Here is a 22,028-nt window from a genome sequence, read left to right on the forward strand (position 1 = left end):
TAACAATTATTGCAAATACAGCTGAAAAACGCAGGAAAAGCACGAGTGAGGAAATTCCATTAGAACAAAAAGTTTTGGTCAGATATCCTCTGATATCAAGTAAAGGTAAGTCTCTTAGTCAGAAACTCTTCCTGCTCTACAACAGACCTTACTGAATTAAAAGAGTAGTGCACGAAAATGCATCGTAGTTGAAACACTACGTATATGGAGATACAAAGGAGAGCACCACATACCTTCCACACATAAAGCAGTTTGTTGAATAAATAAGTTGGTACATGACAAACATGTAGCGTTGTATGTATGAAGTATATAAGGTAACAGCAGTAAACATTATTCAAATTTCTTGGTTTAAGGTAAGAATGGAAGTAGTACTATAAGCGATTCTCTTAGTAAGCAGCTAACGATGCAGTTCTTTTCTTACCTGCCTTTTTGTGAAGACTAAGCAGAGTATCAGCTCTGTATTGGAAAAGTAATGAAATTTTATGATACATGAGATTATTTGTGCACTGAAGCCATTGGTTCTACATTTTGATGAAGATGTATGATTGTGTTTATGATGAGTAGTGTGATAGCATATGTTGATGATATTTAAGATATTGACGAACAGGGATTAGTAAGGGACTCTGTTTTCTGTTGACACATGTTGTTTGAAGACTGATACAATTAGTAAGTTGCAAGCTAAGAACTGAGTAATGGTTGATGCCAGATGAAATGCTATCTATGCTTGAACGATATGAAATGATTTACACACTCCATATGAAAATTTTTGCTTGAATACCTGAAAGAGTTGGTGTATGAGTTAGTAAAATGTTAGACAGAATATGGTTTGCAACTTAGGTGTTTTTACTGACCATTAGTCCCACATTTCTTGTGAATGATGTTTTGTGGCATGGCAGGAGTAGTCCTTGAAGACTTTCTTTAGATACTTTTGTAAACTTAAAAACGGTTTTACCACTTTGTATTAATACTGAACCTTTTCTGTTCACCATAACACTTGAAAGTTCTTAATGACAAATTTTACTGAAAAATGTTTACAATCTGAAAGATCATTGGGAGAGATTTACTCAAAAATTATGACAAATGAGAGAGGATATCTGTCACAAAAAAATGAGCAAAATTATAATAATTACTAACAGTCTTTTTCAGCAAACAATTTTAACTTAGTATGTAACACACATTCGTATTTAGTATAAGCAGTACCTTGTTACATAAATCTAAGTAAGCCAGTGTAGATAACTATATATTTATACTACTTCTATGTTCAGTGTCATCTTTCTTCACTTGATAGGCAGATTTACTTTTCTATGAGTATGTGTTTTCGGTGTTTCTTTGTGTGCATTTGCAACAGTGATGGAATTTCTTTAGATGTCATGTTGTATAGTTTGCTTGGCGCTTCTTTTGCTTGTAGTTAGATGCTTTTCCTTTTTCTATGTTGTCTGAATGAGTGTGATGTGCTACTCTAATTTTAGCGAGATCTCAATACTTTGCATAAGAGATATAATTTAGTAACTCATGAGTTAACAATAATTTACCAGGGATATACGTTAATATGATGGTTAAACATGGTTGAGGAATTGATAGTTAAAGAAATGATTTGAAGTTATGATGTGAGACGCCAGGTTTGATAAAAGAATGTGGATTTATTTGAAGTGACAATTTGTAAAGTGGATATTCTGAAGCTAGGTAAGAAGTTTGAGCAATATTTGAGATATAATTTGAGTACTAAGGAGGTTACCTCCTCCCCCCCCCCCCCCCCCCCCCCCCCACGAACCATTGACCTTGCTGTTGGTCGGGAAGCTTGTGTGCCTCAGTGATACAGATGGCAGTAGCGTAGGTGCAACCACAATGGAGGGTTATCTGTTGATAGGCCAGACAAACGTGTGGTTCCTGAAGAGGGGCAGCAGCCTTTTCAGTAGTTGCAGGGGAAATAGTCTGGATGATTGACTGATATGGCCTTGTAACACTAACCAAAACGGCCTTGCTGTGCTGGTACTGTGAACAGCTGAAAGCAAAGGGGAAATTTTTCCCGAGGACATGCAGCTTTACTGTATGGTTAAATGATGATGGCATCCTCTTGGGTAAAATATTCCGGAGGTAAAACAGACCCCCATTTGGATCTCTGGGCGAGGACTACTCAAGAGGACGTCGGTATCAGGAGAAATAAAACTGGCGTTCTACGGATCATAGCGTGGAATCTCAGATCCCTTAATCAGAAAGGTAGGTTAGAAAATTTATAAAGGGAAATGGGTAGGTTAAAGTTAAATATAGTGGGAATTAGTGAAGTTCGGTGCAGGAGGAACAAGACTTCTGGTCAGGTGACTACACAGTTATAAACACAAAATCGAATAGGGGTAATGCAGGAGTAGGTTTAATAATGAATAAAAAAATAGGAGTGCAGGTAAGCTACTACAAACAGATAGTGAACGCATTATTGTGGCCAGGATAGATACGAAGCCAATGCCTACTACAGTAGTATAAATTTATATGCCAACTAACTCAACAGACGATGAAGAAATTGATGAAATGTATGATGAGATAAAAGAAATTATTCAGGTAGTGAAGGGAGACGAAAATTTAATAGTCATGGGTGACTGGAATTCGAGAGTAGGAAAAGGGAGAGAAGGAAACATAGTAGGTGAATATGGATTGGGGGTAAGAAATGAAAGAGGAAGCTGTCTGGTAGAATTTTGCACAGAGCATAACTTAATCATAGCTACCACCTGGTCCAAGAATCATAAAAGACGGTTGTATACATGGAAGAATCCTGGAGATACTAGAAGGTATCAGATAGATTATATAATGGTAAGACAGAGATTTAGGAACCAGGCTTTAAATTGTAAGACATTTCCAGGGGCAGATGTGGACTCTGACCACAATCTATTGCTTATGAACTGCAGATTAAAACTGAAGAAACTGCAAAAAGATTGGAATTTAAGGAGATGGGACCACGATAAATTGACTAAACCAGAGGTTGTAGAGAGTTTCAGGGAAAGCATAAGGGAACAATTGACAGGAATGGGGGAAAGAAATACAGTAGAAGTAGAATGGGTAGCTCTGAGGGATGAAGTAGTGAAAGCAGCAGAGGATCAGGTAGGTAAAAAGACGAGGGCTTGTAGAAATCCTTGGGTAACAGAAGAAATATTGAATTTAATTGATGAAAGGAGAAAATATAAAAATGCAGTAAATGAAGCAAACAAAACGGAGTACAAACGTCTCAAAAATGAGATCGACAGGAAGTGCAAAATGGCTAAGCAGGGATGACTAGACGACAAATGTAAGGATGTAGAGGCTTGTCTCACTAGGGGTGAGATAGATACTGCCTACAGGAAAATTAAAGAGACCTTTGGAGAAAAGAGAGCCACTTGTATGAATATCAAGAGCTCAGATGGAAAACCAGTTCTAAGCAAAGAAGGGAAAGCAGAAAGGTGGAAGGAGTATATAGAGGGTCTACAAAAGGGCGATGTACTTGAGGACAATATTATGGAAATGGAAGAGGATGTAGATGAAGATGAAATGGGAGATATGATACTGCGTGAAGAATTCTGACAGAGCAGTGAAAGACCTGAGTCGAAACAAGGCCCCGGGAGTAGACAACATTCCATTAGAACTACTGACGGCCTTGGGAGAGCCAGTCCTGACAAAACTCTACCATCTGGTGAGCAAGATGTATGAGACAGACAAAATACCCTCAGAGTTCAAGAAGAACATAATAATTCCAATCCCAAAGAAAGCAGGTGTTGAAAGATGTAAAAATTACCGAACTATCAGTTTAATAAGCCACAGCTGCAAAGTACTAACGTGAATTCTTTACGCACGAATGGAAAAACTGGTAGAAGCCGACCTCAGGGAAGATCAGTTTGGATTCCGTAAAAATGTTGGAACACGTGAGGCAATACTGACCTTATGACTTATCTTAGAAGAAAGATTAAGAAAAGGCAAACCTACGATTCTAGCATTTGTAGACTTAGAGAAAGCTTTTGACAATGTTGACTGGAATACTCTCTTTCAAATTCTGAAGGTGCAGAGAGCGAAAAGCTATTTACAATTTGTGCAGAAAACAGTTGTAAGAGTCGAGGGACATGAAAGGGAAGCACTGATTGGGATAGGAGTGAGACAGGGTTGTAGCCTATCCCCGATGTTATTCAATCTGTATACTAAGCAAGCAGTAAAGGAAACAAAAGAAGAAATCGGAGTAGGTATTAAAATCCATGGAGAAGAAATAAAAACTTTGAGGTTCGCCGATGACATTGTAATTCTGTAAGAGACAGCAAAGGATTTAGAAGAGATTTAGAAGATCAGTTGAATGGAATGGACAGTGTCTTGAAAGGAGACTTTAATATGAACATCAAAAAAAGCAAAACGAGGATAATGGAATGTAGTCGAATTCAGTCGGGTGATGCTGAGGGAATTAGAGAGACACAGTAGTAAAGGGGTTTTGCTGTTTGAGGAGCAAAATAACTGATGATGGTCGAAGTAGAGAGGATATAAAATGTAGACTGGCAATGGCAAGGAAAGCGTTTCTGAAGAAGAGAAATTTGTTAACATCGAGTATAGATTTAAGTGTCAGGAAGTCGTTTCTCAAAGTATTTGTATGGACTGTAGCCATGTATGGAAGTGAAACATGGACGATAAATAGTTTGGACAAGAAGAGAATAGAAGCTTTCGAAATGTGGTGCTACAGAAGAATGCTGAAGATTAGATGGGTAGATCACATAACTAATGAGGAGGTATTGAGTAGAATTGGGGAGAAGAGGAGTTTGTGACACAACTTGACAAGAAGAAGGGGTCGGTTGGTAGGATATGTTCTGAGGCATCAAGGGATCACAAATGTAGAATTGGAGGGCAGTGTGGAGGGTAAAAATCGTAGAGGGAGCCCAAGAGATGAATACACTAAACAGATTCAGAAAGATGTGGGTTGCAGTAAGTACTGGGAGATGAAGAAGCTTGCACAGGATAGAGTAACGTGGAGAGCTGCATCAAACCAGTCTCAGGACTGAAGACCATAACAACAAGAACAACAACGACAACAAGGAAGTTACATGATTGAAAGACAACATTTTAGGAAAATGTAAGTAAAGAATAAAAGATTTTGAAGTAAGTTCTGTGAGATTTAAGAAGTTGAAGGATGGAAATAATTTCAGGATTTTGTAAAGTATATGTGATGAAATGAGTATTTGATGCATGTATGGGGATGTTTGAAAAGTTTGGGTGAACACAGACTGTTGGCATGTGACTCTATGAGAGCTCACTTTACCTTCCCTGAAGAGGTGATCATGAACCCAAGGCAGATACCTGACATTTTAAAGTTGTGATAATTTTGATATGAAAGGAGTTATGTTTTATTCTTTTGCTTTTCGTTGTTTTAATGTAAATATATCAATTTCTAATAATTGTTTCGATTTGTTGTGACACACATGAATTTGTTGGTATTACACTACTATGCTTTTTATTTTGTAGATTTCTTATTTGTATCTTACACAATTTCTTTGCTTTTTCAGTCTGGCATATCTTTTGCTTTATTATGAACAGTTTATTATGTCTGTTTGAAAGTTCAAGATTATCTATGTACTGTATAATTGTATATTTAGGTTTTATGTAATTTCTTAATATGTTTATGAATTGAACATCATTTGCATACTTTTTAATATTTTTGAAAGTGCTAGGAATAAGCAATTGGTTCACATTTTTCTCAGGTTAGGTATAACTTTCTATCTGGTTAGTCTATGAAGCACTGTGTCGTTATTGTGATTTTCTGTGCATCACTTAATTTTTTTTCTCCAGTATGTGACATTTTCATGCAAGAGACAGTTTACTTGTCAGCCAAAAACCTCAGTGTTATTGCAAGAGCCAATTTTAAATGAGTGTAGGAATTTATAGTGGACAAGATTTTAATTTGTTATGGAAGATATTATGTTGGTCTGTGAAAGACTCCTTGTAACATTCCTGATCTTGAAACTGCACCACTGCTAACAACGTGATTTATGATTGGCGGAAGACAATTTTCTGTGCTGGTCACTTGGCCAGAATTCAGCTATTGCTTAGTGTTGCACAGCAAGAGGAGTTTCTGTTGGTCACTTGCCAAGACTCCAAACGCTATCTGACATTGCACTTCAAGATGAGTTTTACCTGGTCGTTTGGATGAACTCCAGAACTCACTGGTCATTCTACTGCAATACTGGTCATTTCATTTCACAAGTGGACTTCAAGAGACTGAAATGTCAGCTTCATATACAAATATAGTCATGCATAGTGATTGAGGCTAATCATCACTGTTAAGATGGGAGTTTATATGGACTGCAATGACTTCCATTCTGTAATATTATTTTCATGTGATGATCAAGTGTTTCATTTGTGTGCCTAATCAAAACTTGACAATGCCCTGTGCACAGACTTTTAACGAAGAGCCACAGGTTCAGCTGCTTTATGTGCATGTTTCCATTTTATATGTTTTATAAAATTTTGTATATTTGTATATCTTGTCAATTTTTCATAGTTCTTACAGTCTATGACGACAAAAAAAGTACGAAAATTTTATCGAAAGCGGTTGGAGACTTTGAAAGCTGGACATATATAGGTCGACTGGACGTTTAAATGCTTATAGTTTCAGAATGAGTGGAAATTTGATGTTAGGAGAGCGAAGCAGTCGCATGTGACATCTGTGGAATAGTTGACTTACGGCAGTGACAATGTTTTTGGCTCAGTTGTAGAGCAGAGAGTAATTGAGTGTTGAATGTTGAGTAATCTGGCAGAAATTTTAGCGTAGTGCATATTGGAGGAGGATTTTCCTGAAGAAAATTGTTAGGAATTATTAATCTGATAGAAGGATTTACAGATGGAGCATTTATGGAACAGAGAGAATGGATTTGCATTATGGATATTTCTTTAAGGTAATAACATTTGCTGGTGTGCACTGATAATGTTAGAGATTCTTGCAAAAGAACAATCCACCTCCTCATCTCAGTTTAGGTCATTTCAATTTAATTCATTTCAGTTTGCATCATCGTAAAAAGACTGGCTTGTCAGACTTTTGTAAAGAAAGTAAAGGTTTTGGTTTTCTGTGATTTTTATGTTATTATGAAATAAAAGTTTAAAATACAGCATTCTTATTACATCGAATGGATTAATATTTTCACTTCAAGTAAGAAGTTTCGTCTTAGTAAGAGAAGATCATCCCAACCTTTCTCTTTGTGGTTTAATTTTACTTTAGGATTTTTTAGATGACGAGATTTTGTGATGCTGTGCTGTTGCAGCTGATTATGCTGTAATTTTTCAGGCGAGATTCTTGTCACGTTTTGTTGGTTCTTTCGTTTCTCATCTCACGTTTCCAATGCGCAAATTCTAAGCATTTTCTTTATAATACAGAGTTTTAATGGGACAGCGAACAGTGTGTGTTTCGTAGAGTTGTTACAGAATTTCAGTGTTTAAATTTTTTGGAAGTGCACAGTTTCATTTTGGTATAGGTATTTGAGTAAGAGTTTTGATTTAATTTCCTGCACAGAGAATGCCTGTTAATTTTGTCTTTATGTATATGTGTACACTGATACATGCTGTCTGCAATAGTAATTTCAGTTCAACATTATTATAACAGGACAGCACATTCAGTTTTAAGTAAAAAGCAGCCAAAAATTATTATGTTCATGAACAAACAAACGATTGTGTCAGAGCAAATAACTTTCAGTTGTTGGAAATAATATAAATAAAGATTTGATTTTTTTTATTTTGATATTGCAGTAAATGTATCTAATAACCTATGTAAAGTAAATAACAGTAATCAATCAAAATGGTACACAAAATCAAATATTCAAACTATAAGATTAAAAGTTACACTCACAACTGTACCAGTCGATGTAAAGTTAATTATATTTGGTGAAATTATGTAAAATTTAATAAATTTTTAATCTATATCAATTGTAACCATATCTGGTGCTTGAAATGGAGAAAATTTACTGACAAAGCTAATCTTCATAAAGTAACAACTAAAAACAGCAGACAGAGGATTGAAGGCCTTTGCACAGTGTGTAAGACTACAAGGAGTAACTTTGTTAAGAAAATTAGTAGGTGATGGGGCACAGTCCAAAGACTGCATGCAGTGCAGAGACTGCTCCAGCTTCATAGACAATATTTCATAAATACAGACAACTACTTCGTATCGTATTTGTCCAGCATGTAGTATACATGTCAGGTAAAGGTTTTAGCCACGTACTACTTATTACAATCTTCAGAAAGACTCACGAAGTAGTTAGGCTATAATGTTTTATGTTTTTATTGCAACGAAAAGCTCATATAAACATTGAATCAGTAACAACAGAACTATTATACACTCCTGGAAATTGAAATAAGAACACCGTGAATTCATTGTCCCAGGAAGGGGAAACTTTATTGACACATTCCTGGGGTCAGATACATCACATGATCACACTGACAGAACCACAGGCACATAGACACAGGCAACAGAGCATGCACAATGTCGGCACTAGTACAGTGTATATCCACCTTTCGCAGCAATGCAGGCTGCTATTCTCCCATGGAGACGATCGTAGAGATGCTGGATGTAGTCCTGTGGAACGGCTTGCCATGCCATTTCCACCTGGCGCCTCATTTGGACCAGCGTTCGTGCTGGACGTACAGACCGCGTGAGACGACGCTTCATCCAGTCCCAAACATGCTCAATGGGGGACAGATCCGGAGATCTTGCTGGCCAGGGTAGTTGACTTACACCTTCTAGAGCACGTTGGGTGGCACGGGATACATGCGGACGTGCATTGTCCTGTTGGAACAGCAAGTTCCCTTGCCGGTCTAGGAATGGTAGAACGATGGGTTCGATGATGGTTTGGATGTACCGTGCACTATTCAGTGTCCCCTCGACGATCACCAGTGGTGTACGGCCAGTGTAGGAGATCGCTCCCCACACCATGATGCTGGGTGTTGGCCCTGTGTGCCTCGGTCGTATGCAGTCCTGATTGTGGCGCTCACCTGCACGGCGCCAAACACGCATACGACCATCATTGGCACCAAGGCAGAAGCGACTCTCATCGCTGAAGACGACACGTCTCCATTCGTCCCTCCATTCACGCCTGTCGCGACACCACTGGAGGCGGGCTGCACGATGTTGGGGCGTGAGCGGAAGACGGCCTAACGGTGTGCGGGACCATAGCCCAGCTTCATGGAGACGGTTGCGAATGGTCCTCGCCGATACCCCAGGAGCAACAGTGTCCCTAATTTGCTGGGAAGTGGCGGTGCGGTCCCCTACGACACTGCGTAGGATCCTACGGTCTTGGCGTGCATCCGTGCATCGCTGCGGTCCGGTCCCAGGTCGACGGGCACGTGCACCTTCCGCCGACCACTGGCGACAACATCGATGTACTCTGGAGACCTCACGCCCCACGTGTTGAGCAATTCGGTGGTACGTCCACCCGGCCTCCCGCATGCCCACTATACGCCTTCGCTCAAAGTCCGTCAACTGCACATACGGTTCACATCCACGCTGTCGTGGCATGCTACCAGTGTTAAAGACTGCGATGGAGCTCCGTATGCCACGGCAAACTGGCTGACACTGACGGCGGCGGTGCACAAATGCTGCGCAGCTAGCGCCATTCGACGGCCAACACCACGGTTCCTGGTGTGTCCGCTGTGCCGTGCATGTGATCATTGCTTGTACAGCCCTCTCGCAGTGTCCAGAGCAAGTATGGTGGGTCTGACACACTGGTGTCAATGTGTTCTTTTTTCCATTTCCAGGAGTGTATATAATCGAAGAATAAACAATCTGTCCCTTGTGCGCACCGCCATAGAATAATGCTATCCTTCACTGTGCGCCTACGGATGTTCTGCTGGCGACTCCCACACAGACCCCCTCCGACAGAGCGGAGCTCCGGGAATGTAGGGGTATTGATATTTCTCTCGACGCCCAGCTCTTGTGTGTACTGAAGGCATTGGTTGAACTTCTTCAGCTTCTGTTGCTGGTAGTGACGGTACCGCTTCCTCTTGTGGTGGTGAGGTGGTGTCATCCTGTTCCAGTGATGTGGAAGGTGGCACTTGGTGCCTGACCTCTGTGTCCTCTTCAGTCGGTAACATATGTGCAGGTTTGAGCCATTCCATTGATATCACTTGACTCTTTCCATTTAGATCTATCTGCATGGTATGTTCATCCTGTGAGAGCACTCTGTAAGGTCCAGAATATAGAGGCTGCAGCGGTGACTTGACAGCGTCCGTCCTTAGCATCACATGAGTACATGAGCGTAGATCTTTGTGCACGAACGTATTTACAGCTCCATGTCTCGAGTTAGGAGATGGGCGAAGTCTGGCCATATGTTCGCGTACCATTTGCAATGTAAACGGCAATTCGGTCTGTCGTGCCCCTTCTTTATCGTTGAAGAATTCTGTAGGCAGTCGTAAGGGTTCACCATAAACCAATTCTGCGGTGGATGCCCCTAAATCCGTTTTCAATGCTGCGCGTAGGCCCATCAAAACTAGTGGTAACGCTGACGACCAAGATTGTGCATGGCACATTAATGCAGCTTTTAATGTTCTATGCCAGCGTTCCACCATCCCATGGCTTACTGGGTGGTATGCTGTGGTGCGACGATGTTGGAACCCACAGAGGTTGGCCAATTCTGAGAACAACGTCGATTCAAACTGACCCCCCTGGTCTGTGGTGACATATAAAGGGCAGCCGAAACGTGCGATCCAAGATGAAAGAAATACGCGTGCCACCGTTTCTGATGAAATATCCGATAACGGAATCGCCTCTGCCCATCTGGTGAAGCGGTCCACCGCAGTGAGGAGATAACGGTATCCTTCCGACGGCAAACGCGGTCCCACGATGTCCAGGTGCACATGTGTGAAACGTTGTGTGGTAAGTGGGAAATTTCCTACGTGTCGTCCCACTTTGGCCCTCTGACAGTCCAGGCACGTTTTTGCCAAATTACGGCAGTCTCTATTTATACCGGGCCACACGAATCTGTCTGTCATTAGTTTGACGCTGGCGTTTATTCCCGGATGAGTCAGTCCATGGATGCTATCAAATAATTGTCATCGCAATCTCTCAGGTACGAACGGTCTCGGTTTTCCTTGCGATACGTCACACCAAACTCGGAAGTGTTCACCTGTAGGTTGTATTTGTTGCAAGCGTAACCAGGACGTACTATCACGAGAGAATTTAGCAAGTTGCTGGTCTGTTCCCTGTGCTGCAGCTATTTCCTTGTAGTCAATAGTCTGAGAGATTGTTTGCAACCTAGACAGGATATCTGTCACGACGTTCTCAGCTCCTTTTATGTGCTGCAGGTCTGTCGTAGACTCGGCGATAAACTCGAGTTGTCTAAATTGTCGTGGTGAGCAACCATCCTTGTTCTTACTTTGGCGAAAGTAATTGGCTTGTGGTCTGCGAAAACAGTGAATGGTTTGCCTTCTACTTGCGGTCGAAAATGTCTGATGGCCTCATAAATTGCCAGTAGCTCCCTATCATAGACACTCCATTTTACTTGTGATGATGTAAGCTTGCGGGAGAAGAAACCTAGGGGCTGCCAATTGTTTCCCACCTTCTGGTGTAGAGCTGCACAATTGCCAGTCGAGCTTGAGGAACCGGATGTGCCAACATTGTTGCCTGACGGAGACAGGTTTTGATCTTGTCGAATGCATCTCTGATGTCCACTGTAAAGGTTGTTTGCCTACTGCATCCTTGCCGACTGGTGCTGACGTCAAAGGTGCTTGAATGGCCGCCGCATTAGGCAGATGTTGTCTGTAGAAGTTAACTGCTCCAAGAAACCGGCGTAGTTGGCGATAGTCGATGGGGTGAGTCATTTCTTCGGTAAGGTCGAGTTTGTCTTGCAGTGGGCTGATACCGGCTGTTGTCACTGAGTAGCCCAAGAATGGTACCTGATGTCGTTGAAGTAAACACTCTGATTCATTGACGGAAATGCCATATGCCTCAATACGTTGGTAAACAGTCCTTAGATGTAGTTCGTGTAATTCCTCAGACAACGAAAAAACCAAGATGTCGTCGACGTACGCGAAGCAATATGGTAAACCTTTGAGGACTTCGTCAATGAAACGCTGCCAAGTTTGTGCCGCATTTTTTTAACCCGAACGGCATACGGAGGTACTCGAATAAACCGAATGGGGTTGTGACAGTCGTCTTCGGTATATCAGCAGGTGCGACCGGTATCTGGTGACAAGCTTTTTTGCAATCAGTGACACTAAAAATGGTAGCGCCTGCAAATGCGTGCGTAAAATCCTTGATATGTGGTATCGGATAACGATCGGGGATGGTACGAGTATTTAGTGCCCTGTAGTCTCCGCATGGTCTCCAAGTCCCATCTTTCTTCTTTACGTGGTGAAGTGGCGATGACCACGGACTGTCGGATCTACGGACGATTCCCGAGCGTAATAATTCTTCGAACTCTGCCTTCGCTGCAGCAAAACGATCCGGAGCTAACTGCCGTGGGCGTTGAGACACTGGTTGACCGGGTGTAGTCCTGATGTGCTGTACCGTATTGTGCTTTATTGTCTGCCCACCAGACATGGATTCGCAGTTTGCTACTTGTCTGCAATCAGACGTGGACATAGGGCTTCGTCCTATGGTACCTCTAATGCACTGTGTCCCCCGTCGAATGATCACTGAGCTAATAGATACCTCAAGTGCATAATGAAACAAGAAATCTGCACCCAATATTGCGTCTGACACATCGGCAATTACGAAAGTCCATGGTAAACTTTCATGGAACCCGAGGTCTACATCTATCTGACGTTTTCCATAAGTCACTATCGACGTCTGGTTTGCTGCTGTAAGTTTCGACTGAGATTGAGGGAGCTTCACATCACAGTTTCTAACAGGCAATGCACTAACGTCCGAGTCTGAGTGGACTAGATAAGCACGGCCGGACTTAACGTCTGTAACAAACAGCCGATGGGACAGCGAAGATAAAGAAGAAAGGTTACTCACCCGTAGCTGCCCCTCGTCGATCTCACCTCGTAACATTAGGCGCTGGTGCTCGAACTCGCGACCGCCGGCCGCTGTCGCCATTTAGGTAATTGCAGGGTGATGTGCAGCGCGTCGCCTCGCTTCCAAATCGTCGATGGTACCAGCAGACACGCTCCTTAGACACAATGTCATCTTCCTTGCTCTTCTTGTTTGTGCCTGTCTTGCCTCCGAGCAACGTCGATATCTGCTGCTTCAATCCGTCCACTTGTTTTCGTAGGTCAACCAGTTGTTGAGAAACGTCCTGCTGTTGGCGTCGTTGTATCGCCGCCGTTTCCTGTGAGTCTGTACTGTCGTGACCGAACATCACCGTCGAAGTATGCGCTGCGTCTAACGAGGTGTAGACCTTGTCGGCTAATGAGATCAACGACGAGATATCTTGTGCGTCTGAGAGCGCCACAGCCGTTCTAACTGCCTCTGGCAACTGCACACGCCATACAAGTTGCACTGTCGTATCTAGCAACTCGGTGTCGTTGACTAAACTTCGCAGGTGCCGCCAAAATTCCGAAGGTGACTTATCTCCTCTCTTTTCACCGTGCAATACTTGCTGGATACTTTGTTCCACCGGCCGACGTAGTCGCTCAATGAGTAACTGCTTAAAACGCGTATACTTTTGTGTGGCAGGCGGCTGAAGTATTATATCTGCTCTGATCGTTGCTGTTTTATTGTCAAGCGCACTAACGGCGATCATAAATTTTGTCTCTTCGTTTACAATGCCATGATGCTGAAAAGTCAGATCAAGCATTGCAAGCCACAGTTCAGGTTTATCAGGTATGAACTGCGGTGGGCGTAATTTCATCTTGCTACCGTTACCTGATAGCGCAGAAAAATTTAACACGGCGTTTTCTTGTTCTTCAATGTCTTGTCGTAATTCCTCAATGTTCTTTAGCAAAACGTCGCGCCGATCCCTAACACTCTGTGTGCCGCGCGGACTCGCCGGTCTCCTAGTAGACGAAATTGAACTGGGCTGCATTTGTTCGTCTACAACGAAATTATTTATACGGGGTCACCACTTTAGCCACGTACTACTTATTACAATCTTCAGAAAGACTCACGAAGTAGTTAGGCTATAATATTTTATGTTTTTATTGCAACGAAAAGCTCATATTAACATTGAATCAATAAGAACAGAACTATTATATATAATCAAAGAATAAACAATCTGTCCCTTGTGCGCGCCGCCACAGAATAATGCTATCCTTCACTGTGCGCCTACGGATGTTCTGCTGGCGACTTCCACAAGATTATTGCAGTCTACTCATTGAAAATCGTTTCAATAAAGGCATGTTGCTGCTCAATAATACATGACAGTCTTCGCCATTCCACTTTCGCAACAACTTCGTTAGAACGAAGCTTGCTGCCACATCTTTGCACTGGCGTTTATCCTCACCATGTCAACCACTAGTTTGCCCATCGACTTTACAACAACTTCAGTGGAAAGAAGCCTGCTGCCTCATCTTTGGAACGGCGTCCAACTTCACCATGGCAACCAGTGGTTCCAAACGGTTCACTAACAGGCCTTGAGAGGGCAACCCATGTACTGCCAAACCGACGTTCATTTATCCTACATATTTAAATATTTTTAACTCTTCTTAATTGACAATAGTTGTTTAATAAGCTAAGTTTAGTGTGTGTTTATTTTTATTTCTTGACAATGTTCTTTTAACTAAGAAATTTTACATTGTTATTCGACTTATAACTCATTGGTTAGTAATGATATCGTGCCGTCAGAAGTTGGCGGAGCCTCCATTATATATAGTACGACGTGCACTGGTTTCTCCAGTAGTGATTCTCCAGCAGAAAGAGGTTCCTACTCAATGGTAATTCATCGTTTTATAGCTTTATAACTTTATGCATTTTCTTTAATGTATGTAGCCCTCTAATTAAAGCTTTGTATACGACTTGTAGGTCTGAAGATGACCACCTTAATAAATAAATCGTGATCAAGACTGTTCTTAATAGTAAAGACTAAAAATAGTATGTCAAAGGAAACAATAGAGCATATAATGCAACAAACGTGACGCCCATGGTTGTAGAGTATGTCTCCACACCACAAAACACAACAAGTGTGACATCCAATGCATCAGCTGAAAAGAATACGGAAGCGATGCTTCAAATTCTCATGCAAATGATGTTTTAACAGAATAACAAAACTGATCAGTTCAATGAACGATTTAATAAAAATGATGAACAATTTGCCATCATACGACAAGAAATACGGTAATACTAGTTGACACCACCACTCAGTTCAATGAAGAATTTTCCACCATACGTAAAGAGCTTAAATCTTACACATAAACGACTGATAACTGTTTCAAACAGGTAGATAAAATTGAAGGCATAGCAAGGTAATGCGCAGGTAGCACCAAAACTTTGAGAGATGTCATTAATGCTTTAAGTCAAGACATCAATATAGTGTAACATATAAAAAGCTTACAGATGAAAGACAACCATTTAATGAAAAAAATAGATCAACAAGACACTCGGTTAAATGCACGTTCACACTGATACCTCAGAAAAGTGATACAAAGACTTCGTCCGTATACACACAGAGGAAAGCAATCAGTTTTTACAGTCATTAGCACCACAGAGACAGGAAGCAGAACAGAGTTGCTCCCTAGTCTTACAACCCATGTTGACACTAGTATAAATTTCGTTACAGGCCATGTTAACAGAGTAAAATAATGACAGAACCATATATAGACAAATGTAACTTATTTCTAAACCACTGCTGTTACACGAATCCAGAAAGTTGAAGAAAAGTTTACAGATGACACTGAGTCGTTAATCAGCCATCATGAACAAATAGAGCTGGTGCAGGATCCTAACACAATTAAAGCAGATTTGAAAAAGATGAACATAACTACACGAAAACTACACAATCAAGTCGACGCTTTAGATTCGAACAATTCCACACACATTCTTACATTCACAGAAAGATGTGATGGGCCATCAGCAAGATGAGAAACACTTGAAAACCAAACTGAAGATAAATTAGACGATACAGCTCCCATTCTGTTCACTGAATCTCAGTCCATGCTTAAAACATTAAAGCAGCTTGGTGCACATAACAGTTCGCTACATAGAAAAGCTAATAGTTTACATCAGGAAGTAACCAATATCAGAACATTTTCTCCTTGTAATCAGTTTCAAACTAACAAGCCTAACATGCAACAACAACAGTCATTACTTTTCAACCTCACGATAATATGAGCAGACTACGAAGAGCGCGTGACTTTAATGCAAACCAGTCGTCACACAATTACTTTTTTTACGCCGCCGAATCTTCTCAAAGTCTACATTACGAAGGATTCGGCTGTAAGCATTTCCTATCTGTAAAGAAATTCCAGGTATTAATAAATAACCGCACAGACCTGCATCCCCTTGACTGAGTGCAGCAATTTTCATTTTCGCTGCCAATAAACTGGCCAGTGACACACAAGCTCTAATTTATCAATAGTTTTTAGACGGAGAATCTCCGATGCGTATGAGACCTATACCAAGGCAATTTCACTCCGTCGAAGAGTTTCTATCTGCGTATTGGTCGGAAACGACTCAGCGAGGCATTAAAGACCAACTAATCAATTTACCCAACTTCGAACACTCCAGTTTTCCAACTATCACCCAGTTTTTTGAGTATATGGTCCAACAAAACCAGTATCAGACCGAACCATATAGCCAGTCCGCACTCATACAATTATGCACCTCAAAACTACCACGTTCATTACGAGTTTCACTTCTCACTGGACAACAAAAGTAGGGTGACCAAATTATTTTCGGTGAAAACCGGGACACATTCACCCGGGTGCCAAAGGACACCTCATTCCACATGTACCCAGGTTTCTTAATTTTAAATTTTAATGTTTTGTTGATACATTTTGTTACCTGATTATTATAACTAATAAGAGGATACAAAAGATTGATATAATCTAGATTATCTGTATAATTAATGAGATTTAATAAACGTATACAGTAATAAAGAAATGTATTACGATTTTACAAAATTTTACAGCCATTCAACTTTTAATCAATTAATATTAACATGAGCTTTAATATTACTGAACACTTGTAGATGGAATTGACTGTCCTTGGAGAAAAGGGTAATTTTAACTTCCTCCAGCCTTCTTGATCATGTCTTTGTTCTTTGAGACACAGTGATAAAACTCGGCACAATCCATCTTGTAGTTGTACAGGATCTGCAGGATCGCTTCAAGAGAGTCCACCTCCATTATGTTTCTTTCATCAGTCCACTGGATATTCATGAACGAAAATATTCTTTCCACAGTGGCATTATGGGCTGGGATTGCAAATAAATACCTTGCAATTATTACCAACTCAGAGTAATGATGAAAACAGTCATAACTTTAAAAAAAACTCACCCACTTCTCATGACATTCCAATGGTGTTTTTTTTTCATCATTCCACTTGTGGAGACTTTCTTCAACAAAATTTGTCAGTATGCCGAACTGATCAAAGAGAATGGAATCATCGATTTCAATCTCTTTACTCTTCAAATAAGAAACTGTCTCTTCAACACTTTCCCATTTTGGCACTCTCTTCAGTAACATCCAATCAAACACTGGCGATGAGGGTAAATATGAAGCGCTCCGCTTGCTGAGATATTCTACACAAGTGTCATAAAACTTGTTAACTTCTTCTCTAAAATCCTTTCCGCTGCTTCTGATACTTCTGCTCTTTTAAGGACAGATTTAACATTAAAAGAAATGAACTGCTGTTCTCACCTCTTACTAACAGTTTCCAGAGTATTTTTCAAAACATCATTTACCTCTATTACACTTTTCGTGCTTCCCTCAATTTCCTTTATCCCATGCTGCAAAGTACTAAGCTGACTGGAAATGAACCATAAGCAGGCTTCACTTAAAGGGTTACTGAAAAACTGAACCAATACTTTGGGGGCTTTGTCTTCATTTAGGAAAAAATCTTTTAACGGTTCAAACAGGCGGATTACTCTTTCAACTGCTGGAAACAGTGATACCCAGCGAGTTTTCGAGTGGCACATTACATTCATATATTCAGTTCCCACATAATCACAGAACTCCTTAAGCCTCTCTGTTCTAACAGTATACAGGGTGTTACAAAAAGGTACGGCCAAACTTTCAGGAAACATTCCTCATACACAAATAAAGAAAATATGTTATGTGGACATGTGTCCGGAAACGCTTAATTTCCATGTTAGAGCTCATTTTAGTTTCGTCAGTATGTACTGTACTTCCTCGACCCACTGCCAGTTGGCCCAATTGAAGGAAGGTAATGTTGACTTCGGTGCTTGTGTTGACATGCGACTCATTGCTCTACAGTACTAGCATCCAGCACATCAGTACATATCATCAACAGGTTAGTGTTCATCACGAACGTGGTTTTGCAGTCAGTGCAATGTTTACAAATGTGGAGGTGGCAGATGCCCATTTGATGTATGGATTAGCACGGGGCAATACCCGTACGTTTGTATCTAGACAGATTTCCAGAATGAAGGTGTCCCGACAGGAAGACGTTCGAAGCAATTGATCGGTGTCTTAGGGAGCATGGAACATTCCAGCCTATGACTCGCGACTGGGGAAGACCTAGAACGACGAGGACACGTGCAATGGACGAGGCAATTCTTCGTACAGTTGACGATAACCCTAATGTCAGCGTCAGAGAAGTTGCTGCTGTACAAGGTACGTTGACCACGTCACTGTATGGAGAGTGCTACGGGAGAACCAGTTGTTTCCGTACCATGTACAGCGTGTACAGGCACTATCAGCAGCTGATTGGCCTCCACGGGTACACTTCTGCGAATGGTTCATCCAGCAATGTGTCAATCCTCATTTCAGTGCAAATGTTCTCTTTACGGATGAGGCTTCATTTCAACGTGATCAAATTGTAAATTTTCACAATCAACATGTGTGGGCTGACGAGAATCCGCACGCAGTTGTGCAATCACGTCATCAACACAGATTTTCTGTGAACGTTTGGGCAGGCATTGCTGGTGATGTCTTGATTGGGCCCCATGTTCTTCCACCTACGCTCAATGGAGCACGTTATCATGCTTTCATACGGGATACTCTACCTGTGCTGCTAGAACATGTGCCTTTACAAGTATGACACAACATGTGGTTCATGCACGATGGAGCTCCTACACATTTCAGTCGAAGTGTTCGTACGCTTTTCAACAACAGATTCGGTGACCGATGGATTGGTAGAGGCGGACCAATTCCATGGCCTCCACGCTCTCCTGACCTCAACCCTCTTGACTTTCATGTATGGAGGCATTTGAAAGCTCTTGTCTACGCAACCCCGGTACCAAATGTAGAGACTCTTCATGCTCATATTGTGGACGGCTGTGATACAATACGCCATTCTCCAGGGCTGCATCAGCGCATCAGGGATTCCATGCGACGGAGGGTGGATGCATGTATCCTCGCTAACGGATGACATTTTGAACATTTCCTGTAACAAAGTGTTTGAAGTCACGCTGGTACGTTCTGTTGCTGTGTGTTTCCATTCCATGAATAATGTGATTTGAAGAGAAGTAATAAAATGAGCTCTAACATGGAAAGTAAACGTTTCCGGACACATGTCCACATAACATATTTTCTTTCTTTGTGTGTGAGGAATGTTTCCTGAAAGTTTGGCCATACTTTTTTGTAACACCCTGTATATGTAAAACTGTGAGTATACCTTCATGACGATAGTTTCAACATCACAGCTTAAACTGTCAGCAGATGTCTGCACGCTATTGTGTAAAACATGTGCAGGGCACCCTATGCCTTCAATGTTTTCATGCAATGTTGCCTTTAATTTGGTAAATACGTTGCATTTGCCTTGTCTTTTTAAATCACCAAAGTTTGTGTTGGTGTTGTCTCCACAAAATGCCACACATTTATTTTTCTCAAGATCAAACATTTCGATAGTATTCATACAAAATCTTGAAATCTCGTCAGATGTTTCATTAGGTAGGGAACTCACCTTCAAAAGTTTGGTCTGAATTCCCTGATTAATATCGAAAAACTAAACAACAAACGGAAATATTTTAGTGGCCTTATGATTGCTGGAATCAGTGGATATCCCATTGAAAGAAGACTTTTTGATGTATTCAAGGCTTTCCTTTACATTCTGGCGAGCAATAACTCCTTTCACTAAGGCTGACACTTAAGTTCTTGCTGAACTTAAATTTTTTGCAATGGAAGAATCATCAAACATATTGCTGTTAAGCTTATTAGTACAATCACTAGATCTATAAGTTTGGTGATGTTTTACCATGTGGTAGGCTAGTGTAAGCTCGGCTGTTCGAACTTCCGTCTCTTCACTTGACTGATGTTTCACAAAATAGTTTTGTAGAGTTTTACTGCAGCTCGGTGCACTGTATCTGTTAATGTGTTTCTTTGACCTGATGTGATCAACTATGTCGGAACGTCCACCATGACTTATACTAATAAAACAGTTACATACGGAACACTCTGCTTCGTAACCAAAACGACCTTTCTTAATGAAATTCCATTCCTTGGAATAACAGTCATTGAACTTGCAGGCACGTTTCGGCATTGCGTTTCGCAGTACTGCAGCAATAATACCACTAATATGAGAAAAAACTATAGCAGTTTGTCTGACAAAACATCAACTACTACACTGTTCTGACAATGAGTGTGTGAGTAAGTGGCGCGACAATCGGACGGTTTCATAGCTCTGTTACAATAATACAATTTACTACTTGTTGGCCAAAGTACCGCTCAAAGTAAATTATTGCCTGAGTGTGTCAATACTGGTACTGTGATTACTAGTATGGGACAATGGAGGTTTTAGACAAATAAGCTGAAATATATTAATTTCTTGTGTTGTATTTCCTTTAATATAGCGAAATCCCAAAAATTTGAGAAAGTTTCACGAAATGTATTTAAAAACTGAATTCCGGGACTTTTGATCGTCCCGAAACAAATTTTCGGGACACCTGGACACAGGGATGAAAACCGGGACAATCCCGGTTTTCAGGGACGTTTGGTCACCCTCAGCAAAAGGAAAGATTTTCAGCATACAGAGACTTATTACAATTATTAGAAATTCAGCAATAGGACTACTTATTTGTCAATAAGAACTTTAATAACGGCATTCCATAACAAGAGAAACAAAAGGTTTGATTCCGATAATGATTTTTATGGACATACTAATAAGAGACATTTTGATAACCAGTGTATTCAGCAACAGCAACAATATCAGAATTTCGACGCCAACAATCCCAGTTTCCAGTTGAAATTCTTGCGGCAGCCACAGCAGCCCGAAAATATTCAACTACAATACGGTCTACAAGCTCATCACCGCCCAGCTTTGCCAGTACAGCTCAGTCTAGTAATTTTACACAACCGCAAGGGAATAACTTCTTCCACAAAAAGCAATGGTCGCAGTCACATCGAAACGATCAACAGCAAAGAAATTTTCACCACAAGCATGAAGGGAATAATGAACAATTTAAGCGTAATTTTGGCAACAGCAACTCGCATCACAAACAGCCTCAGCAGTCCCAGTTCACTCCTAATGAATCTAATGTTCGTTTCCATCTGCAGCGGCATTCTGCAGACCAAAAAACCGTACAATAGATATAATTGAATCATCACAGCAATCTTCTGTCACCAGTCAGCCCACTCGTAATGCATGACTAGAAACTACCGACGCTGTTCAATCGGAAAACGTACATTGTTATTCTGCTACTCATGATACCGTTTAGCAAAACGCCATAACTGTCAATGACATTAGGGACACCCTATTACAAGAGAGACATCAGACTCAAAATAATATTTCTCATCCCATGGTTGAAAATAAAATTGGCTTGTATTTATTTTCTGCAGTGATAGCGGTGATAAATGAAACAGCATTCCAAAAATGTAGCGCTGATAATACCTGTCCTACGTTTCCACTGGGTAGAACGAAAGTTGGAGGCGCAGTCTCCAACACGGGAGTAGATGTGAAACTTCAAACCCATCTATCTTTTATACTTGATGATCACACATTTTATGCAATTTCTGGATCGTTCCTCTCTTAAAAACCGACGTCATACTTCGAA

The 22,028-nt window shown here is 40.9% G+C and overlaps 1 protein-coding gene across 1 annotated transcript; it reads right to left on the bottom strand.

Annotated features, from left to right (window-relative positions):
- Nucleotides 1-12,959: 12,959 nt before the first annotated feature.
- LOC124788997 lies at nucleotides 12,960-13,772 on the bottom strand. The gene has a single exon (XM_047256284.1). The coding sequence runs from the start codon at nucleotides 13,770-13,772 to the stop codon at nucleotides 12,960-12,962; it is 813 nt and encodes a 270-aa protein (XP_047112240.1).
- Nucleotides 13,773-22,028: the final 8,256 nt, after the last annotated feature.

This window comes from Schistocerca piceifrons, chromosome 3 (assembly GCF_021461385.2).
Source record: "Schistocerca piceifrons isolate TAMUIC-IGC-003096 chromosome 3, iqSchPice1.1, whole genome shotgun sequence".
In the NCBI taxonomy this organism is placed as follows: domain Eukaryota; kingdom Metazoa; phylum Arthropoda; class Insecta; order Orthoptera; family Acrididae; genus Schistocerca; species Schistocerca piceifrons.

Bases quoted from the DNA above. Each gene is read 5' to 3' on its own strand.
- LOC124788997 (XM_047256284.1), bottom strand. From the start codon at position 13,772: ATGAAATTACGCCCACCGCAGTTCATACCTGATAAACCTGAACTGTGG.